Genomic DNA, 23,898 nt, shown 5'->3' with positions numbered 1-23,898 from the left:
AACATCAGGCTTAACAGCATCTTAGTAAACAGTAGAAACAGAGGGCAAGCTACAGAGTCAATAGCTAACATGTCTATGGTGGCATCACCTTTGTGATATGTCAGTGCCGCCTTTTGGGCCTTTGTGACATGTTAATGTCTCTTCTGGCACTTCCAGTTCTTTCCATTATTATATTATTCACTCTCTAAAAATCTTTTAGGGCAGCAGAAATGGTTAATGCATGTGGTTAGCTCAAAATTCTTTTTAAGATCAATGTCTGGAGGTGAACAGAGGCCCTCAGTCTCAATGGTTTTAAACTCAGCCTCTATTTAAATAATTGCAATTCATTGAGCATAGCTAATTGTTCTTAGCCTGTTATTTTCAAATTCTCAATCACTGCCATTTGATCATCTTTAAACACACTGGTCAACAGAATTTATAGAATAATCTACAGAAACTGTCAAATCAATGAATTTTCAAATTTTTTATTTTATATTAAATTATGTTTATATGCAGTGTGAAAGAATGTGCACATGAGTGTAGGTGCCCACAGGGGCCAGAAGAGAGACTAGGATGCTGTGGTACTGAAGGTATTTATAGGTGGTTGTGAGGCACTTGATATGGGTATAGGGAGCTGAACTTGGGTCCTCTGAAAGAGTAATTCCTGCTCTTAATATTAAGCTATTACCCCAGTCCCCCAAACAATGAAGTTTTTGGTTGCCTTAAATCTCAAGGCTTTATGCAGTATACTAGTTATGATAAAGAAAAGCAAGAATATTAATGAAGAAATTACACACACAATAATCACTCAAATACAGAAAAGCCAGCTCCTTGATACAAGAGTTTCCCTATGTCAGACATAAAGGTTGTTTCAGTTAACAGCATACAGTCAAGATTCTTAATGTTAATACAAAATTTCAAGAGAATTCCCAAATTATCCACACACTCTATAACTATATATCTTTATAACCTATACTAGGAATTCACTGCAGACACAGAACACAAGAGGAATTTTTGTGATTGTATTCAAAATGAATTAATTTTCATTAACTGTTCAGTAACTGCACAGAACTAAGCCCTAGCCAAAGCTTGCTTTTTTTCCTGGTAGGTAGGGGATCAGTATAGGGGTATCACATGACCTCTATAAGCATCTATACTGTGAGCATTTTCATTTTGCTACCCAAGCCTCTCTTAGTTAAGAAAGCATGGAAATTGTGGAAGAAAATATCAAAGTAATTGGGAAACAGGACCAAAACCCAACATTCTAAAATTCTTGTACAGTAAGGAAAATGATGTTATAAAAGTAAAAATCATTCCTCTTGTGGGGATTTGGGTTTGCTTGAATGTAAACCTTCTGCTTTTATGTCTTTATCCCTAGATCTCATCTCATTGGCAGTAAGGATTTGATAATTCACATAAGGCATTAACCATACATAAGTATGTGAGTATAATTAGAACAAATGTATTTTGCTCAATTTGGGATTCCATGTCATCTATCTATGTTCTAACACTGGCTGCTCCTAAGATCAGAGAGTCACATATTATGCCACCATGTCTTCACTGAATGTCTGCTTTCTAGTGTGGCCCAAATAGTTTGATTCAACAGTATTCTCTAAATCAAAGAAAGAGAGAGACGTAAGGAAAGCAAAAGGAAGAATAAAATCTCTGTCTTGAAGGACTTTTGCCATCTGTATTCTTGCTGCTGGAGGCAACTGCAGGTGGCGGGACGCAAGTGAGGCAAATCTTATGACATTTAGACAAACTTGGCAGTGAGATGGCACCCAGGAGGGTGCTCAACATCACAGCTGTTCTCTCTTTCTGTCTTTACGTAGAAAGGCGTTCCCATAAAGTTGTTCGGGAAGCATCTCAACAGGAGTAAATCAAAACCATGGAGGGGACATTCCATGGGAGACTGCTCTGTGATGGGATTGGAGGAGACGCCTCCTGTAATTATGCCTTAATTTATCAGTTTATGATGCCAGTTCTTCCTGCTGCTTTTCCCTATGTGGCTAAGCAAATCACTGAAGAAGCTTCCGGTCCTTCTAGAAGGAGCAATTTGAGATTATTGAGCCTTTTGATCTTTTCTGTTTTCCATCTTTTGTGTAATTATCTTCTGTTGAAGCCTCTCAGAAAAGGTTAAGGAGGAAAATGAGAAAATATAAGTCTGTAAGCCATGAACCCAATCAATATGGCAACTCCGTTCTAGAGAGGTTTGTGATAGTTAATGCTAACTGCTAACTTGACAGAGTCACCCTGAAAGTGAACCTCTGGGGAATGATCGTAATTGGGTGAGAAAATCCAGCCTAAACATGAGCAGCAAAACTGCCTGGACTTGAGTCCTGGACAGAATAAAAAGGAGAAAGCTTGATGAATACAAGCATTCATTGCTCTGTTTATTGACTTGGAATGTGTTGTGATCAACTGTTTCAAATGCCTGAGGCCCTGACTTCTCTGGCACAACAGACTGTTCCGTATGCCAGAATCAGTCCTTTCTCCCTAAAGTTACTTTTTCATAGTCTTTCATTATAACAACAGGAAAAGACACAAAGTCAGACTCCTGGCAGGGGTGGTGTGGAAACAGTGTGTGACTTCTCTGCTTAGATGCTTTTATTTGTGACCTTCATAAATATTGCTCCTCTACATTCAATTTTAATACCCTGCTCTTCCAGGAACAGTGGCATATGACTGCAGGGAGGAAACTAGTTCTGCCTCAGCCTGGGATAATTCTTAACAAGATCCTGTCTCAAAACAAACAATACAAAACAAACAACAAACTAACTAACAAAAATTCCTAGTTGGAACAAAAACAGCCTTCTAGGGCATCCTTCTATCCTTGAAAGGCTCCTGAGAGTAACTATGCCTACATCCTTCCATTTTATCTTAGAACATCCTGACATTTTCCCACATGCCCATTTGTTAATTTAGCAATCCAGATCAGAAAATAAATTTAATGAGAAGAAAATACTTCATTTGCATTATTATATACCTAGTACTGTAAATGGTAGTTGACACATATTAGATGCTCAAAAAAAGAACTGTTGAATGAATGACCTATTCATTTGGAAATAATATATATTTTGAAATAAATATATTCTTTTGAAATATATATGTATCTGAAATATATGTGGTGATATTTTGTGCTCTAGACAATAAAGCTTGCCTGATTATCAGAGGATGGAGCCAGCCAGTAGTTAATCATATAGACAGTGGTGGCACATACCTTTGATCCCACCACTTGGGATCTCATGATTTTGATCCCAGGACTTGAGAGGCACAAGCCTTTAATCTGAGCACTAGGGGGGCGGAGCAGGAATATAAGGCAGGTAGAGACAGGATCTCTACCCATTTAGTCTGAGGATTGGTAGGCCCCTTTTGTCTGAAGATTCAGTAGAGGTAAGAACTAGTGGTTGGTACAATTCTTCTCTGTCCTTTCAGCATTTAACCCTATATCTGATTCAGGGTTTCTATCATTAAAACCAGTTAGAATTCACACTCACCCCCACCCCCACCCCCCCCTCTCTCTCTCTCTCTCTCTCTCTCTCTATATATATATATATATATTATATATATATATAAAATAACATATATATATATATATATGTTATTTTACTTCTTAGCTTAGAAAAATACTTCAAAGTTGATCACAGTGTATCATAATGAAAAATGGTAGATTATATCCATACCATTTGAAAATCTGAAATATGGCTGAAGGTACAAATATGTACAGAAGACATTACCTGCCCCAGTGGTGGACACTAGTTTGGGCTTGCTTCGAGCCCCATCTCCTTTGGTGGTGTAAGCTGTGACAGTGAGGGAGTAGGAAGTTTCAGGCAGTAGCCCAGAGATGATCATGTCCTGAAATGACAAACATCAAGAACACTGATTTAAAGCATGCCAGGGAGAGCCTAGAAAAGCAAGGTGGTTGACATTGGTTCTGTGCATGCCCGGACATGCCCTGAAGCCATGCTAAGTGCTCAAGTTCAGCCTTTCACTCATGCTATGGAGATTGGGCTTGATGTTAATAGTGAGGGTGGGATTTACACATCCTTAGAAGCAGCTTTCAGGAGGAATAGTTAGAAAAGAAATTTGGAACCAGACTTCCTGACACACTTGAATTTAAACTTTCTTAAATGTTTAATTAAAAATTACTAGCTTGAAAATCCAGGACTGCTTACCTATTTACATTTACAGTTCCTAATGCAGTAAAATATTAGAACCCCCAACTGTTGAAGGGGTGGGTGTCATCATAGTATTTCTGTCCCCAGGAAGTTGCTAGGTAACAGTTGACCTGTTGGATCTAGACATTATGAGGCCAAAGAATATTTTTAAGATGTCAGGAAATGATTGCTAGTTAATTAAAAAGACTTGGAATAAAAGTCATCATACAATGAAGAAAATACTCTGGATATTTAGTGACTAGGCCATATAATTAAGAATGCAATGTTTACTTGACTCGTTTTGATGATTTAGAAAAGGTCCAAATGACAAACAGTCTGCAAATTCTGAGTTTTCCTTCTAAAAGGGCCTTCAGCTGTGAAGGCTCTAAGACTGGATACTCATTGAATTGCTTTTCTAAATTGGATATTATATGATTCTTCAGCTAGAGTTCTGGCTAGTGACTTGTTCTGATGTTTTCCTTAGATCTTTGCACATTCCACACAAACATACAGAGCATATACAAAGCATTTAACAAGCTGTCCCTTTTTTGCATAACTATGTTTTCACATTGAATATGAATACATTTAATAAAATATTCAATGTCATAATCTTCCCAAGCTAAAGGCAATGTGAGTGAGTGAGAATGATGGACTAGACCACGACAAATACAAGAGAATTTTTCTCAGCAAAGCCATTTATAGGTACCATGGAACATAACTGCTGAAAGTGATGCCCGATATGACAGCTTTGACAAGGCACTTTCCCAAAAGAATAAGAATATCATCATTGTGGAAATTGAAACAATTCAAATATCATTCTGTTGAGTGCTTGAAGATTTTATTCAGGCACATAGATGGACTTTTTAAGAAAATATATTTTATCTTTAGAATCTTGAAGTGCTTTCACTAACATCACAGAGGACATGAAGAACAAGTAACTACCTTGGAGCAGTATTATACAGTATGGTGGACAAACTGAATATTTTAGAAATGATGATGGCCTCCCAAGATTAGTTCTGGGTAGCAGACACCCTTGGCATACAGATGAAGTAAGACATCTAGTAGGTGACAACTTTAATTCTACTATAAGGTTTTCATCCATAAAATCTGGGATGACCAGTTGTCTTTGTTTTTGCTCAAGTGGGTATAGGATGTAGCAATATACACCAAAACAGTTCAAATCCTTTGTACTAGTAAAGACTTAGCTGCACATAACACAACTATCATAATCATGATATTACTTGGGCTACATTCCCTGATTTTAAGTAAAATGCATTTGAATGGTGTTATGGGGCAAATCTGTGAGGCAGTGTGACCATGTCAAGGCCATGGTTCCTCCTGCCCCTTATCACCCCCTGTCCCAGCTGTACTCCTCCCTCTTAAAAGTCTGTGTTCCTCATGTTCTGTCCCAGTGCTATTAGACTCATTTCTAATCTTAGAACATATTGCCTTTATTTTGGAACCTGAAATAATCATTTCTGACCATATCCCAAGTTAATGTGTACCCCCAACTTGGCCCTTTTCTCCAAGTGGCAATGTAATGTCGAATCTGCTTGGTGTCTCCCTATGGTTTTTTCAGTGCTATGTCAACTTAAGCTCCACTGGAAAAACTGGACAATAATCTCCAAACTCCTTAAAATTCATGGGCTATTTTTGACCTCATTTTCTTCCTTAAGTTCTTTGTAGGTATGTTTCTGTTCGTCTTTGGTTTTAAATTTTGCTTCCATTTAAATTCTGCTGTCTTAAATTTTGTTGGATTTTAATCACTTCATAGTAAATTAGAAAATAACTATTTGTTTTTCATATTTTCTCTACTTTCGTGTTCCAATTTATTCATTAAGTCATGTTTTTATATGAAATAGTGATCCATTCAGTGGGTCATGAAATCAACTTAATAAGTCAAGACAAGTTTTAAATAAAATAAGAAATGCAATGGACTTGAGTATAAAATGTAGAGTTCATAATAGATTTAAATATATGGTTTTATAAAACTTTTTTTCCTTCAAATACACATATGCACTGGATCTTATCATAAATGTTTCTTACTATGGGTCTTAGTCATATAGAATTCTGCTGTGTACTAACTTTTATGATACCTGATATGCTATTCATATTTCCCTAAAACTCTGACAGGAGCCTTGTGCTTTGGCAATGTTTATACATTAAGTGTCATGGCATCCTGTGGTTTCATTTGCTAGCATATAAAACACTTTGATTTGTATTAGGACTACCTATCCTGATAGACCATAAGATTTTGAGGGTCAAGGTTTATAGTATTATCATCTCTATATGCTTTACATAGAGTTCAATGATTAATTGAACAAATGATTAATTAGTTACAAAAGATTAATAAATGCTAATTATACTCAGTCTAAAAACAATAAAATTCTCTTTTTAACCATAATATTTCTTTAAAATATTTTTTTCAATATCTCTCCAGGATAAAGGAATGAAATACTCCTTAACCTTCTATGATACCTCATCTGCCATTCATAATCTCTTTGCTCTATTCCACAATAATTTTATTACAAAAAGTGTTTGTTTCCAATTAGCAGGTTCATTGTCATAAGATCAGAGGTCAGTCCCATTGGCCATATGGCTGCCCCTGCTGAGAACTACTACAAACAGTGGATATTTCTTCCTTTGCTGCAATTTCTTCCTTTGCTATGCACTGACTTTGTCACCTATGGAACTGCAGATCATCTCTTCCATTCTCAACTATACTGTCATCCCTAGCAGTTATCTCTGAAATTGTAGCCCTATTAGCATTGCTATTTATTTTCAAGACATTATACCTTTATTTAGAACATTTCTTTGGTTGCATTTTATAACTGTTTAGAACTTTGTATATGCTTCTAGACTTCTTCCTATTTCTTGTAAGAACTTAGATGGCAGATTTCCTATTACATAGAATAGGCCATTTAATGTTAACATAAGCTACTCATATACATTAAGGAAAATCCTCCTTCTCTGAGACTCGTTTTACTTATTGACATGATCCAGTTATTGCCATTCATTTTTTTCTATACGTGAAAAAATTTAGCCAGGCCCAGGTAGAGTTAATCAGTTTCAGGTCTATACTTTGTGACATAGTGACTGTACAACCCTAGTGTGGAAAATATTAGTAGCATACATCAAAAATCAGATATAACACATCTGGAATAACTCCATTTAAAGCATGCTTCCTCTAACTGTGCCATAAGGGAGAGTTAGTAGCAGAAATTGAAATAAACACTATGAGCTCATGACCTTCTTTATGCAATCAGTGGCACCATGCTCATTTCACAAAACCAGAAACAGACTGAAAAGTGCATACACAGTTAAGACCAATTACATATAGTCCATTAGTTCATGCAACCAAGCAAATGTGATAACAAATCATGAGTGAGTGAAAGACTGATGTTGAAAAAAAACACAAGCATATAAGAACTGATTTCTTTTCCAAACAGTAAAATTTTACTCACATGTTCAGTAGTATCATCAAATTCCCACTGATTGAGGTTAAGAAAATGGGGGAAAAGGAAAGGGACAAAATAAAAAAGAAATGAAGAGAAACTTGTACCCTTATAAAGATGATGTTAGCATTCTTTAATTTAAAATAGAAAACTGAATTCACTAAAACAACGTATACAATAACATTCCAAAAATAGGTGCATTATGACGTAGACATTCCCACCTTAAGTAAATTAAGGTAAATATATGCCATCGTTATTACACAAACTAGCTTATTTTTAATAACTATATGGTTTACTAAACAAGTCAATACAGCACCTCACATATCTAATATTTCTGTCCTCATACTATTTTATGCCATCAATTTTCACTTCTTTCTTGGGTTATGTAATTAATTTGTTACTATTTAAGTTTCTGTCTTTTTTTTTATACTGAAATCACATGTTTCACTGAAAACTTGCAAGAGGTAGCTAAATTTCAAGAAAGAGTCAAAGAACAAAAGAGAGATGAAGAGGAGAAAAATTAGGAAAAAACAATACACAAACGTCAAAATAGAAGACAGAAAAATATATAAATGAATTAGCTATATAAAAACAGAGGCAGAGAGAGATGAGTTTTATAATGCAGAATAGCTAAAACCAAAGAAGGATATCAAAGCATCATCATGCTCTTGTTTTCCAAAATTTGAGATGTTAAAAATAGCAACAATAACTTTACTATAACTACACACTAGGAACATTCTACTTAAATAGCACTATAATATAAATAAAAATGTATAAAAATCAAGTTGAATTTTGATGGCTCTCCAATATTTGAAAGTATCATAGTTTTTAAAAACTATTTTCTGGAGTTGATAATTATCTTTTAGAAAGCAAATAGTTAATAACATCTTTTCATTCTGTTTCTAAAAGATTTATTTACTATGCATCCATTTTATTCAAGTGGCAATGTAGTATTCTGGAAGGCTGAATGAAGGGATCTGGGGACTGGAAGATACTCAACATACCAGTGGGTACAAGTCTAAGGAAAAGTTTGCCTCAAAGACAGTTGTGTCCTGCCATGTTGAGACTCAAAGCTCTCACTAGGAACTGATTCAATAGTTATATGAAACACACAATTGAGATTAGAAATGTATGTATATACATCTACACACATCTATACAGTATGATTCCATATTTATTAAAGCCTGTTCTTGCAGTTAAATATGCATAGTCTGAAAGAACCCCTAAATATGCCTTTCTTAACTTTCTCCTTTATCATATCTACATATTTTAATATGACTAGAACAAAATACATACTTTTAATGAAAAGAGTTGTTGAAAGCTCTTTCTATTGTCAAAGGTATATTGTGTATTGCATCAGGTATATTTACAGAATTTGATGCAAATGAGTAAGAGGTTTGAGCCGCTGGAGTGGGCCACAGATTTAGATGGTTCCAAGCCTTTTGTTAGAGTGTTTCAAAACAGAAGCAAACACAAACACTTTTGTGAGTTAACAACATAAAACCTTTTTAGGGTAAATGCTTTTATTGGCACTATAGGGTTACATGTCTCCTCATATGTTTCAGAGATAAAACTGGACAACTCATGTAAAAGTTTTCATTTGATTTCTGGTCATTTGTACATTCACACGAAAGATATTTTCATTTCATATTTTAAAATTGCACAAACCCCACACTTTTTCCTGATCAGTCACCACATGCTCATTGGAAGCATCCAGTATCTTAAATATCCTATAACCACAGTATCCCATCAGTGTCAGTACAGAAATGGCAAGCTAAGCCCTGGGCTATGTACCATTTCCAACAGAGCACTTATACATTGACGTCTTCCTCTCCCTCCTAGGAAAATATTTGAGGTACAAATAGATGAATCAAGCATTCATTTTGATGATTACATCTAAGATATAGGGAAAGTGAAACTATTAGATGCTTTGCTATAAACAACTGACTACCAAACCAGGCCTGGATGCCATGTTTGGGAAATACTTCCCTATGGTCCACCAAACATATCACACACATACAATTACTCATTATTAGTAGTTGCTTTTGTTTGCATAGGCTGTCTATGCAACAGTGTATACATCATTGTGTGGATACATTTATGTGTGAGGATACATGCACACCTGTGTGATTGTGAAGTCCAGAGGGCCACTTGGGATATTATTCTCAGGTACTGTCCTCCATAATTTGGATTTCTGATTAGACTTGAACTTGACAAGCAGGCTAGATTGTCTAGCCAGAACATACACTATTTCTGCTTTCCCAGCTCTGAGATTACAAATATATGCTACCACAACTGGCTTTTTCAAACTGTGGGTTTGGGGGATTAAACTTAGGTTCTTTTTGGAAACACTTCACTGACTGGGCATTTCCCCCAGCTCTCTAGTAATTCTCTTAACTTGGTCTAGTAAGAAGATCATGTTTATTCTCCTGGAAATCTTAATTTAATTTTTATCTTCTATGTCATTATCTTCACCTTCTGGGACAGGAAACAATTATTCTCATAAAATATGTGATCTGATGAAATACTAAATAAAATACTGAGTTTTGTCCTCTGAATTAAAATGTCTGTTCCCTGGTGAAAGTATCATGTACTAAGAAATATCAACCTTGGTCCAAATAGTTTAAACACAGCACAAAGTATATGCTATCAACCAAACTATAGCTTGGAATACTTTCTTTTGATTAAGTTAACTCAATATTTTTTGAGGTTAGAAACGTGAATTTGGACACAGATATAAAGATTAGAATATGCATTTTTAAAGTGACTTTTAATCCGACTTAAAAACATTTTATTGCAGTTTATTATTAGTTGTTATTATTTCTAATTGAAAGGGTAAACATACAGCAATGGGTTTTAAAGACTAGAATTTATGTATGTTTTGTAAAGAGTCGAAAAATTAACAATTGGGCCCAAATTAGAATCAATGTTATCCAATAAAACAGGCTTACCTGTGCATCAGCCAGCATGACGTCCTTCAGCATAGGCTGGCCCTTGGGCTCGCCGTTTTCCATTCTCACATAGTGCACCTGATATCCTCTTATCTGGCCATGCTGCTTATTGGGCACAGGTGAGCGCCACGAGACTTTAACAGCCGTGGCATTGACAGCCTCCACCTCGACTTTTCGAGGAGGACCACTGGGAACTGCAACAACATCATGGGTAAAAGACAATTACAGGCACTTGCCACCCAGCAAGAGTGCTTTCTTTACTTAAAAATGGGTAGACCCACTATGCTTCATTGAAGAACACAGACATCTTCAACTAAGGAAAATGCTCAACCAATCTGCTCTACATTTTAAGAAAAGATCAAAAAACATGACCGATGCAAAAACCAAAATGGAAGAAAAAAAAGAGTATCAGAGAAATAGAAAAACATGTAAAAAAAAATGTACAAAAGCCAAGGAAGATGCTTTGAGGTTCAAAGCATTAAAGCACAAAGAAGAATTGCATTGAAATAATAACAAAAACAGATTGTTGATAGTTGTGTGTTTTTTTTTTAAGTTTTCGTTTTTAATAGCAGAATAAAAAGATTCTTGACTATATGGATTCTTCTTTTTTTTTCTCATATCAAAAGGCCGTTCCATACAAGAGATGCCAAAAAAATCACAAGACAAAACTCAGTAAGAAGGTGGCAGTTTTGAAAGTTAATTCCACAATGAAATAGAATTCAATAAAAATGCCAAGAAAAATACAGGAGACGTGAGATGGAGGTACAGTGAAAATCTGGATCATAGGACCATAGTAGCAAAGTGTCCCTTTAAAAGGCAGAAAAATTGTTGTGCTGAAATTGACAAAAAAAAAAAGCCCCGGATGTAGGAAAGGCAGGTCTTTGGAAAAAACAGTTACGTAATAAAAAAGTTGGATCAAAAATGATGAGCAGAAAAAAAAAAAAGAGGATAACTGTTAGCCTATCAAAAGCAGACCCAGACTGTGTCAGAAGTTGGAACTGACGGAGCGGAGGCAACATACCATCTTCATCGGTTCGAATCAACACGGACAAGCTCTCAGGGCCAGGGCCGACATCTGTATGGGCAGTCACTGTGATCCGGTATTCAGTCCATTTTTCCAGCTGTTCCAAAAGGTATTTGGTAGTATCCGAAGGAATTCCCAAAACCTCATGAGGCTTGTAGTCTTCCCCATCCACTGCAGCATACTTGAGGGAGTATTCAGTGATAATGCCGTTCTGTTTTTCCACTGGTGGAGGTTGCCAACTTACCAAAATACTAGTTGAACTTGGGCTGGTGCAACTAATATCTTGAGGAGGAGCTGATGGCTCTTATTTTGGTAGTGAGTTAAAGGAGGATTTGAGTGAAAGGACAGGAGTGGTTGGAAAAAATGATAAAACAGAAAAGGCAAAAATAAATAAATGAACAATAAGGGCTGACAAACAAAAAGAAACTTAAAAATTTTAACATAAATTTATGTACCTTGGCTTAGTAACATGAGTAAACAAAAAAATGAATCAATGATCAAAGTAACTGTTAAATAATGAATGGGGGAAATGAGTGAAAATGAAACCTTGTGACAATTGAGCCTCAAATAAAATTACCTACCTGCAATTTAAATTCTTCTTCTAAACCAACTCCTTGGTATCGCCCATCCCCACTCTGCTGACTATCCAGAACCCCCCAAATCTCAACTAACTCAATTTTTAGATTCTAGAAATGTCATTTTTTTAGACCATTCTGTGTGCTCCTCTCCACATTCTAGAATAAGGGACGCTCATGCCCAGCACTCATTTGTGGAAGGATCTTGAAGTGTACAAAGGCACAGTAACTGATAGATGCCCTCCTACTGCATTCAATTAAAAAAAAAAAAAGAAAAAGAAAAAAAAAAAAAACGAAAAACCCAACAAACATAAAAGGGTTCTCCTTATCTAAAAAAGCTCTAAGTCAGCCTGACCAGTTTTAATGAAAAGTGTTAATCTAATATTGATTGTAGCCCAAATAAAATGAGCATGCAGAATCATTAAAGGATGAGAATGCACAGGCCAAGATTTACCTACCGAGGGCAATGTCAGGCTTGTTGATTCTGACTGTACTTACCCTGGGTCAGCTTTCAGCTTTTTTATTATAACTCTTCTTGGGACACCATTGCTAGTAAAGAATTAGATCCCACCAGCAAATTTTGGTAAAACTGGTAACCATCATCTATCCCTTACAAAAGGTCAACAATATAGCAATTAAAAAATACCTACTTAACCCCCAAAGAATCATCTAGAAATTACACTATTTATACTCAGCAGTTTCATTTTTGTATACAATAATTCATCTAAAGTAGATTTACAAGAGAGTTATAGCACACAATTTTAATGCCCATTCTAAAATAAGCCAGCCATCTTCTAAGCAACTATTTCCCATCAAATTACCCCAATACATCACTATGTCAGGAAATACAGACAAAATACTACACACAAAATTCCCAGACAATAGCTGCAAAACTATTCAAGACAAATTGAATGGATGTCTAATTGTCAATACTTATTAAAGAGCAAATGATGGTATTATGAGCCATCACACTTTCCATGGAAAACAGTCTTTTAGATAATATTTATGGGAAACAATATGTTCTGGGCAGGGTGAAGGCCCATTATAACAAACTCAGCTGTGCTGCAGCTCGGAAGCTCAAAAGAGATAGTGAAGTTAAGGGAACAAAATACCATTCAGGGAACAGATGTGCTGGTGATTATTCCATTATTCTTAGATTTATCTAAATAGAGATTTTTCTGTGAATATTTTCAGTGGCTACATGGACACTCACAGAGTAAGACACCAGTTATATGCACTGAACTTTCCTCCTGACTAGAAACAAATACATGTTAATCATTTGTTTTTAAAGGAAATTGTTTTGTCTTTGCCACTCTATGCTCTGATGGGCTCTTGCTTGATTTCTCTGCATTGTTTTTCAACCAGAAATTTTTCCATACAGCCATATCATTTATTGGATGAGGGCAGATCTAACTATTGCACCCATTTTCCAGTTATGGAGGTCGACTAGCAAAAGCAGGTTCTATTATTTGGATCCATGTTTAGGATAGGTCCTAAACAGCATAGGTTCTATGTGTCTAGTATCAACAAAAAATGGTGTCTATGGCCACAGAGATACTTGGTGAGGATTCGGCATATTAGGAGATTGGTTTGTTGGTTAAAAAAATTGTCAGAAGCATCTCCTAAGTGAGAAATGGGCAGCAAGGAAGCAAAGAGAGACACCTACTTGATTGCATGGTTCTAGCTGATATTTCAGCTGTAGAAGCACCCAGGCCTTGAGGAGAGCGTGCAGACAGACGGAAGTAGTAGAGGCTGTTTGGTTTCAGCCCTTGCAGCCTGTAAGATGTGCCTGGCTCAATGGTGATTCGCTGCTGCAAGTAACAGGAAGAGTTGGTCATTTTCCTGGGAACTGATACATATATGGCTTATTCAATGTTTGTAATGTCAGACATCTGGCATAACCATAATGCCATTAAAATATAGCAAAGAGAATCAACAATATCCAGGAGTATGTTGGGAATTATGAAGATGCCATAGTTGAAAAGTATATTTCTACAATTGGTGGCCGGAATTGGAATGCCAATGTTCCAGAATGACAATTATCCAGCAGTACAATGTAGGAGGTGAGAAGAGGACAAAGCTGGATGAACTCCACCTTAATGATGTACAAGGTACTGTGACCACAAAGGTAAAAGACATCAGCCAACCTTGATCATGTAGGATGATGGACATACAAAACTCCATTCAATCACATAACTAAGTTTCCTCCAGACTGCCCATAATCCAAATGAGGGCAAATATAATACAACTAAAACTACCAATATTGCACAAGATATTGCTATAAAGAAGTGAGAGACTAGGGACATAGCTCCATTATTAGAGTACAGCACACATAATGTGTGCTAAAAACCCAGGGGGATCAGGAGTTTAAGGTCATTTTTAGTTACTTATTGAGTTTGAGGCAAACCTGTTTTCAAAACAAATAAACATACAAACAAAAAACTAAAAACCTGAAAGAGATCTGAAATTGCTGATGATAGTAAGAGTACTTCTGACAGTCCTAGTATTTTCAAAGAAATAAGACTCTTACTGTTGCTTTCTCCAAATAAGTTGAGAACATTTTTGTGGTTATATGGCCTACAGTTAGAAAAAAAGTAAAAACTTCTCTATACTCATTAATAGTATAGGGGACTTGAAAACTAAAATTCTTGTTTATCAAAGCTGGGTTTCAAATCTGCCTTTGCATTTTAGCAAAAGTATATCTGTCTATGTATAATCAAACTCAGTTAGTGCATCAACTCAGAGTAAACATTAAAAATAAACATATATAATTGAATAGTTATAACAATCTTAAAACTTTTTTTCCTAATCAACTACTGCTTGATATTCATACAGATGAATTCAGACAAAGGCTTAAATATAAAACATTTCTAGAGTTCTCTGACTTTAAAATGTAAAGGCACTTAGAAACTTCAGATACCCCAAATAAGAAAATAGAATTCTGTCACCTAAACAATTGTAAAGCAATTGTGCCCTCACTAGTCCCAAGGGACCCTCATATAACTCAACCATATGAATGAAATACTAAAAGGACAGATGAATTTTCATTTAGTGTTGATGAGGACATAAAATGACTTAATATTGACTTTCTGTATATTCCTCAGGAACAATAGCTTTGGTTTTGAAGTTTTACTGTGAGTAAACATGATTGCTTTCCAATACTTAATTTATATTGGCTTTGTTATCTGTGTTAGATAGGTTTTTCTTGTTAACTTGAAAACTCCTAGTGTCACTTGGGAAAAGGAAATTGCTATTGAGGAAATGTCTCCATCATACTGGCCAGAAGACAAGTCTCTGGGACAATTTCTAGATTATTTATTGATGTGGGAGGACCCAGCCCACCATAGGCAGCAACACACCTGGCATAGGATTCTGGGCTGTATGAGAAAGCAAGATGAGCAAGCATGGAGCACAGGTCAGTGAGTAGCATTTGTCTATGACTTATTCTTCAGTCCCTGCCTTCATGTTCCTATTTGGGTGTCAGCCCCGACATTTCTCAGTGATGGATTATAGTCAAGATATGTACTCCAAATAAACCTTTACCTCCAAACTTAACTAATACAGAAATTGGTTCTGTGAGTGTGGTATTACTGGGATGTATCTGACCATATGGTACGTTTCTTTTTTGGTGGGAGGAGTAGAAGCATTTAGAATTTTGTATTGGAAAAGCTCAGAGCTTAGTGAGCTGCTTTGGGAGAGATCAAAAGATAATGGAAACAAAGCAGACAATTGGAAGACTGACTGGTGAATTCTTAGTGGGAAATTTGAGAGATCTCTGTTAATGGTAAGTTTGCATATTAAGTGTCATTTTCTTGTGATTTCTATACCATTAACAATCGATTATTTACATGTATAACATATTTACATTTTATATATATTCATATTCATATCAAATAATGTTTAGCATAACAGTAAACATTTACTTTGGGCATCTTTCTCTTGAACCAGTCTGAACAAATCCATCTTCTTAATAACTTTTAGAAGCATACAGTGCTCAATCAGTCATGTGTTTACATAACAGTCTAAATACACATTATAAGCTATTGCAGAAGAAAAATAAAGTGTCCCTCTACTTCACAGATTTTCTATCCCCCTATGATTTGATGCTTATAAAGTATTAAACCCGGGCAGGTGGGAGGCGGGGAGCTAAGTAAAAAACATTTCACTTGGAACAATAGTTTTTATGGCCCTCACCCTCAAAATCTCCAAATACCCATTTGGGTTTTTGGTCAAGTCCCTGTTTTCATGAGTAAACCTTTTCCTCAAAGAATAAAAGACATGTAAGTCTTACCTCTTCTCCCTGCTCTCCATCTCTGTAGACCAGTTCATAGCTGGCAATGGTATCTGAACGTGGAGGTGTCCAAGACAGCAAAATACTTGTTTCAGATTCAGGTTCTGCTTTGAAGTTTAGTGGCTGCCCTGGTACTAAAAACAGGGAGGCAAAGTACTGAGGTCAACAACACCACCATAGTTCAGACACTCTTCCTGTTAAATGTACATTATGCATAATAAAGAGAGAGAGAGGATCTTACAGCCTCAGAGAAGTCCTCCTTGTAGAAGGCTCCATTTATACTTCTCAAGAGGGCAAGCATAACATGCTGAATATTTTCTCAGTCTTTGAATAGTTTAGTATGTACACAATGTGAAATAGAATTAATAGGTTCATTATGTATATAGCTCAGAAATCAATGTAAATACAGTAAAATTACAGACTTCAAATAACATTGTAAACTTTGACATTATTCATATCATGTACACATATAATCCCTAACTATATTCTATATATTTATTCTTATACCCAGAAATAAGTGAAGTTCTCTTTCCTCATCGAGGAAACCTCTTTGTAATAGATGGAGACCATTACAAAAATCCTGAATCCATCAAAATGCAGTTGTGGAAGACAGTCCCAACTGATTCATCTACAGCAAACTACTTCACTTAAGGCTCAAGAATCATTGTGGAAGAGGGAACAGAAAGATTTTAAGAACCATATTAAAGGGGAGTTTCCTATGAGATTTTTGTTTCCTAGAAATGTCAGAAGCTACACCCATGAAGTTTCACCAATATGGCCTCCTAAACATGACCTGAACAAGGGTGATACCAATGAACATGCTAATGTGGAAGAGGCAAAGCTCAGGAAGCCTCAGCCCTACACAAAGAACTATAAGCAACTAAGTAAGGATGGCAGACAGCAGGGAAAAAGTCTTCCCCAAGAAAGAGCACACCAATTGGTTTTCCAATGCCAAGTAGTCAGCCCTGAAATCAGTCATATACATAGCAATAACATTCTATAGATTAATCACATTTCATTTATATATTTAGGAATACACACACACACACACACAGAGAGAGAGAGAGAGAGAGAGAGAGAGAGAGAGAGAGAGAGAGAGAGAGAGCTACATATAACAACAAAGAGAGGTGATGAATTTGAGAGAGAAAAGAGGGAGGTATGTGGAGGTTTGTCCAGAGGAAAGGGAAGGGGAAGTGATGAAATTATAATCTCAAACTAAAAGGAATATTTTTAAATTTAATATTAAATTGAGTATGCATAAGAGAAAACAAAACTAAAAAAGTATTAGTTATATAAAATTTGTCAATATTTACAACTTAATAAAAATATTTAAAAATATCTCTAGGCTTCATGTAGCATTCAGTATTATTTCCAATTGTGGTGGTTTGGGTGAAAATGGCCTCTATAGTCTCATAGGGAATGGCATTATTTGAAAGGAATAGGATATGTGGCCTTGCTGGAGTATGTGTGGCCTTATGGAGGAAGTGTGTCATTGGGGTGGCTTTGAGGTTTCAAAGCCAGGCCAAGTGACTCTGTCTCTTCCTGATGCCTACCTATCTGGATGTAGAACTCTCAAGCTCCTTCCCCAGCACCATGCTTCCTGCCATGATGATAATTGACTAAACCTCTGTAGTGTAAGCCAGACCCAACAAAATGTTTTCCTTTATAGGTGACACCATGATCAGTCTCCTCACAGCAATAAAACCCTAACTAAGACACTTGTTTTGTGTTTAAAATTCTACCTTGATTCCTTAACATAGTCTCCAGGCAATAATAACCCTCCAAAATTTTATCAACTAGTTACATTTTAGGAAAGAGCAAGAAAAACATAAAACAAAGCTTTATTAAGTACAAATAATTACTTATAATTCCTAGATTAAGTTATTCAAAGCATTAGAGGCTAATATTTAGACTGAACACAAGCATAATATCATCCCTAGTCCTAAACTGCACACAAACTAGTGAGATTCTAAGACGTACTAATTAACAAATTATGGTACAGAAGTCAACTAGGATTATCTCATATCAATCATTCAGTTTATCTAACTGATAATTTGAAAGAGTCACACATGAGATATAATACATAATCAAAACTTTAGCAGCTTAAAATACTATACTCAATAAAGTTTAACAATTCAGACTTCCTCATAACTAGCCTTGCTACTTGTTCAGTAATTTAACGATTGCCCTTTATATAAGGGAATGTCACAATATGGTGTGACTGAATGTTTCTATATCTTCCCATAATCACATGAACAATGAAGTATATTTTATAAAACTAACAACAACAATAAAATAAGAATAAAGATAGGGCACAGCAGGGGGAAGGGAGCTTCTAAAGCACTTTTCTGGCAACTTGAGAATACACATCCTCAAACACACACAAAATAACAACATGATTCATAGACAATATATGATATAACTCACAAATAAATGCTTGAGATATAATTTTCACAGGAAAATGAGGTCTTTGGAGACATAGAATATATTGTTTTTCTTTTACAGCCATCTTTCTGCAACTTGATTACAGAATAAGAAAACCTCACCCTTTTTCTTAAAGGGATTAAAGTTCTATTTCTAGGAGTCCTAGCCATCAGTACATGGCTCTGCCTAGGTGTCTGTTCATGCTGTGAAAGAGTGGCTCACTCATCTTTGTACTTATACCCAGGGCCACTGACATTCCTTGTCTGCCCCCCTCTTCCCATTCCCTTACACCAAAGCACGTGCCAGCACCTTGAGATTCTTATTAAACTGATGCCTCTGAGAACTGCTTTCCAAACAGGTTATCATTCTTTCCCAGCACCTGCCCAGTGAGTGACCTCACATAATCATTCGTCGAGAAAGACCAAGACAGAGGAACACAAAAGATCAATAGGCAAGCCAAGGGGCTCCGAAAGAAATACAAGCATATGGTGACTGTCAAGTGGCAAATGCATTATCTAAGTGGTAAAAGTCAAAAGCCTGGCTCATGCTACAATGGTTGCAAAGAGCCATTGGGCAGGTGGAATAATTATGACTAGGTTCCAGTATCCAGATGATGAAAGGGATTCTTGGTGTGACATACAGTACATACACAAATATGTGATAGTTACTAATTCTTCGAATCTTATGTGGCTTATTTCTTCCCCTTATTTCCCACAAATCTGCGAAATAACAGTCTGTGTTAATGCTTGACTCAAGCCAAACTGGAACCTACTTCAGATCTTTTTTTGGCGGGGGGGTGGGGAGGTGGGGGGGTAGGAGCTGGCAGTGGGACCAGAATTTATCCAGAGTGCATGAACTGACTTTTTAGAACCTATTTCCTATGTTGGTGTACCCTGCTCAGAACTGATACAGTGGGAAGGGGTTTGGTCCTGCCTAAACCTGGTATGCCAAACTTTGTTGATTCACCAAGGGAGACCTTACCAGCTCTGAGGTGTGGATGGGGGAGACGGGGGAGGGGGGGAAGTTTAGGGAAGGTTAGGGAGAGGGAACTGGGGTTGGCATGTAAAATGAAAAAAATTAAATAAAAACAAAAGAAAGGAAGGAAGGAAGGAAGGAAAGAAAGAAACATAGACAATCCCAAAGTGACTCAGGAATAATCATTAGGCAGGGGTTTGCTCCTTGCCTAAAGCTAGTAAGTTGACACTGATGGAAACCATCTTAGAAACCTAATTAACTTTTGCTTACTTACACTGTTTGGTTTTTGCTTTTAATTTATCTTTCCTGTATTCCTGTTTGGTCTCAATGTTCCATTCTTGTTTAGTGACAAAGCTTCCACTGGTTTAATTGTGTTTCATTCTGCAAAGAGCTCTTATTGCTTAATAATAAATTGAATAGGAGCCTCAACACCCCAGAGGGGACAGGTTCCTTTTCTTTGGTAACTTTTGGACAAGGCAAGTGTTGGCTAGATGACTTAATGGAACGTCTTGTCATCCAGTAAGCAAGAGGTTTTTCTTCCTTTTTCTTGTACATACTCCTTTTGAAGTGGTTTGAGGGGTAAAAAAGCACATGTCTTAAATTTGAAACTGGTAGTGAAAACCTACATGCCTCAGGTAAGAGGTGAACACCTACATGAGTAACCATGCTGCAGGGAGGCCTCAGGCCCACAGGAATGTGCATGCCTAATGGAAGAGGAACATCAGGTCTCACTGAGCACCAGGAGATGGCTACCTTGTGGCACAGAAGCTCAGGTAAACCCAAGTATCTATATTTATTCACAAGATAGTGCTAATATATTTTATATAATAAAAAGTCTTTCAATTGTCAATGATTCAAAAATAATGGAATTTAGAAAACCAATGCATGAGGGAAAAATGCTTCAGTAAATTCAACTCATTGTGTACATCAGAGGCATACATTACCTTTCCATTCTACCACCCTGATAAAGAAGTTATGGATACCAAGAAGCAAATGTCGTGGAAACTGAGAGTGGAACAAAGGGTATCATTTCCTTGGGTTCAGTTTTTAAATTAGAAACAACCAACATGAATTGAAAGTGCATAGGGAAAACAAAAACTCCTCAGAAATGAATAGCTGTATTCTTAAATTACCAAACATATTTTCTTAATGCTCATTATGAAAATATACAAGGAAATATTTTAATGGGACTCAGCACTAATATATTTGGTTTCTTCAAATGACTCAGAGACAAGAAATACTTTTATCACCTATCAACTGATATTATATACCAAATATTATGCCAGAACAAGACCTATTTTACATTATAATATACAAACACAGACATATATTGACATAAACAAATTTATAAACATATTTTCTCACATATATGTATATATTGTTTTCCTCTTAGTCTTGACATGTTAGACTTCATTATTGACATTCTTTAATCTTTATATACTCAATTTATTTTATAAGCATCATATGTTGTTTTACTTAGTCAGTTTTCACTGTTGTAACAGTCCCTGCACCAATTAACTGAATATCAAGTGTAGGGAATACTTTTGACAATACTAAAACTTGTGAACAAAATAAAATGGACATGCAGAACTTTAAATGTAATCACTATCCATTTGAAAAGAAATGTATAAACATTAATCACAATCCAAACTGAGAAATTAGCCAAGAAAAGAATAAATGGAAGTATAGAACAGACATTTCTTTAAAATTAGACTTTAGGACTTGGGGAATGGCAAAGTAGGTAAAAGCATTAGCTGCGTAAAGTTTGGACCTGAGATCAAATTCCCAGTTGTCATGTAAAAAGTTGGCTATGGCCATGCATACCTCCAATCTCAGTACTGTGGGGGATTTTCTGGCCACCCCCACAGTTAATTGAGAGACCTGGCATCAAGGCAATAAGGCAGAAAGTAAAAGAATTTGAAACCTGATGTCCGCCACTGAACTGTGCATGTGTGTGTACCCATTTGTGTGTGCATTTGCACCTGCACATACACGTGTGCACACACCACTGCGATTCATTGTACACATGTACACACAGATATACACACAATGTGCACAGGTAAATAAATAACAGATGAAGAGATAAATAAATAAAACTATACTTAAACAATTCTTATATTTGGTTGGTTGTATTCTCCTTGACAATTTAATGCCCACAAAGAAATGAAAATGATAATTATCAACCTGAAAATAAAATAAAAATCCCACTGATGAATATCGAAATCTTGAATATTACTACATGATTACATTCAACATAAGTAAAAGAAGAAATACTAAGTAATGAAAGAAAACCTTCAAAGTAATCTGAAATGCCAATGCACTGTAAGAGATCTGTGTTTGGGTAAAATTTAGTGGCTATCTCTGAAAAAGTCCATATCTTTTCAGTGCTAATCTAAAATGTCATCTCACTGAGTCATAAATATAAAATATTGCCAAAGGCAATAGAAGCCCCATTATTGCTTAGATAACTAATACTTTAAGGAGGCACATATTTTTCAAACATATGTATCTAGCATATTGGCAAATGATAATGAAAGCAAGGGTCAGAATCTGATAGTAAAACCTGACAAAATTCAAACTACCTAATCTGTGAGTGTCACTACCATATATTGTCAATTGTCAATAAATAAAAATATGAAAAGTTAAATTTTATTATGGCTGTATTCCTACCCATTGCTTCTTTCTTCATTGCTAAAACCATTCTCAGAAGGCTTTACAGTGTACTCACATTTTTGAGCATTAGAATATAGTCATTTTCTAATTAGCTTGTATTGTCCTTTTGATTTAAACTAATGAAATGTTTTAGAGTGTTCTAGAACCCTACAGACCCATATTTGTCAATGTTATCCTTCATATTTTAACATGTTTCTGATTTTAGAAGTTACAGTAGAATTTTCTTCGTTAAAATACTGAAAAAAAAAAAAGGTGTCAAGGTAGTATACACGTCTAATCTCAGCATTTGGGATGAGAGGCATCTGGAGTCCATGCTGGTCTTCAGCAGTAGACTGAATTCAAAGCCTGTCTACACTAAATCCTCATAAAGGAGTCTGCAGACTTGTCCAAGACTGTTCTAAATGAGGTCAGAAAACCTTTCTCAAGAAAGCTTAGAAATGAAACAAACAAGAATTTAAGGTTCACCATGTCCCATTAGCATGAATTTCAAGCAACATTTATTTTAATGTCTTAAAGTTGTAGTTCCCAAGACTTCTTTAGTAGTTCTGTGTTCTTTCTACCAAACATAGTCAGCATAGTGCAATAATCAATTCCTGAAAACTATGGAGTATATTCTTTTCTTCTTGAATGTTTTAAGTGAAATAGAAGGGGCGTGTCTCACAGTATAAATGTTTTTCTTGCCAACATCCATCCATTCTTTATGTGTCTGAGGTAAACTAATTTCAAACAAATATTACATCAGAAAATAGAGCAATGGGAAATGAGGGGAGTGAACCATATTTCTAGAAAACAATCATTTTAGCAAAAGTACACATTATATCTAAAGATTATTATGGTTCACTGTACCAATACTCACAGCCAAGAAGAATCATTATTGTGATTAATATGAAATAGGTATCTTCATAACTAGGAACACACTACACAAATCTACAATTTCTATCCATCAGGATACCAATTAAATTCACTTTGTTTTTCAGGAGTGTTTTACTTATTTATTCATCTTTGTATCCAATTTAAAAAAAAGAAGAATGTTGGTGTTAAGGGATTGACAATAAAATGAAACAAGCATGTGTCTGACACAGAAGATGTCAAAGTACACTTTTTGTGTCTATAAAATTAAAACAAACTTAAAATAGTTTGAACAATATGGTTTAGTAGCCTCTCTAAAAAACAAAAATCATAGTGAAAATTCTGTTTTTCTTAGATTTTATATAACTGCTCTAAAGGAATATTTGATAATGGTGGCATACTCTTGTGTAGCCATAATACTAGGAATGAGGTCATCATTAAGGAATAGGAGAGGAATCAGAACTGATACCCCTGCATTTGACAGCTGCCACTAACATCCAACTGTCTTTATTAATGAAGTCTATAGGACACATCCAATTTCTGTG

General features: G+C 35.8%; 1 protein-coding gene across 1 annotated transcript in view; it reads right to left on the bottom strand.

Annotated features, from left to right (window-relative positions):
• The window catches only part of Ptprd (protein tyrosine phosphatase receptor type D), a 366,069-nt gene that overhangs the window by 146,142 nt on the left and 196,029 nt on the right, over positions 1-23,898 (bottom strand). The window contains 6 exon segments of the mRNA XM_035438957.1: positions 3,717-3,834; positions 7,601-7,627; positions 10,543-10,736; positions 11,564-11,869; positions 13,808-13,952; positions 16,433-16,566. Coding sequence (XP_035294848.1) covers positions 3,717-3,834; positions 7,601-7,627; positions 10,543-10,736; positions 11,564-11,869; positions 13,808-13,952; positions 16,433-16,566 — 924 coding nt within the window.

The sequence above is a fragment of the Cricetulus griseus genome, chromosome 2 (assembly GCF_003668045.3).
Source record: "Cricetulus griseus strain 17A/GY chromosome 2, alternate assembly CriGri-PICRH-1.0, whole genome shotgun sequence".
Lineage (NCBI taxonomy): Eukaryota > Metazoa > Chordata > Mammalia > Rodentia > Cricetidae > Cricetulus > Cricetulus griseus.
The sequence above is the reverse complement of the archived record's forward strand: the minus strand, read 5'-3'. Positions and strand labels throughout refer to the sequence as shown.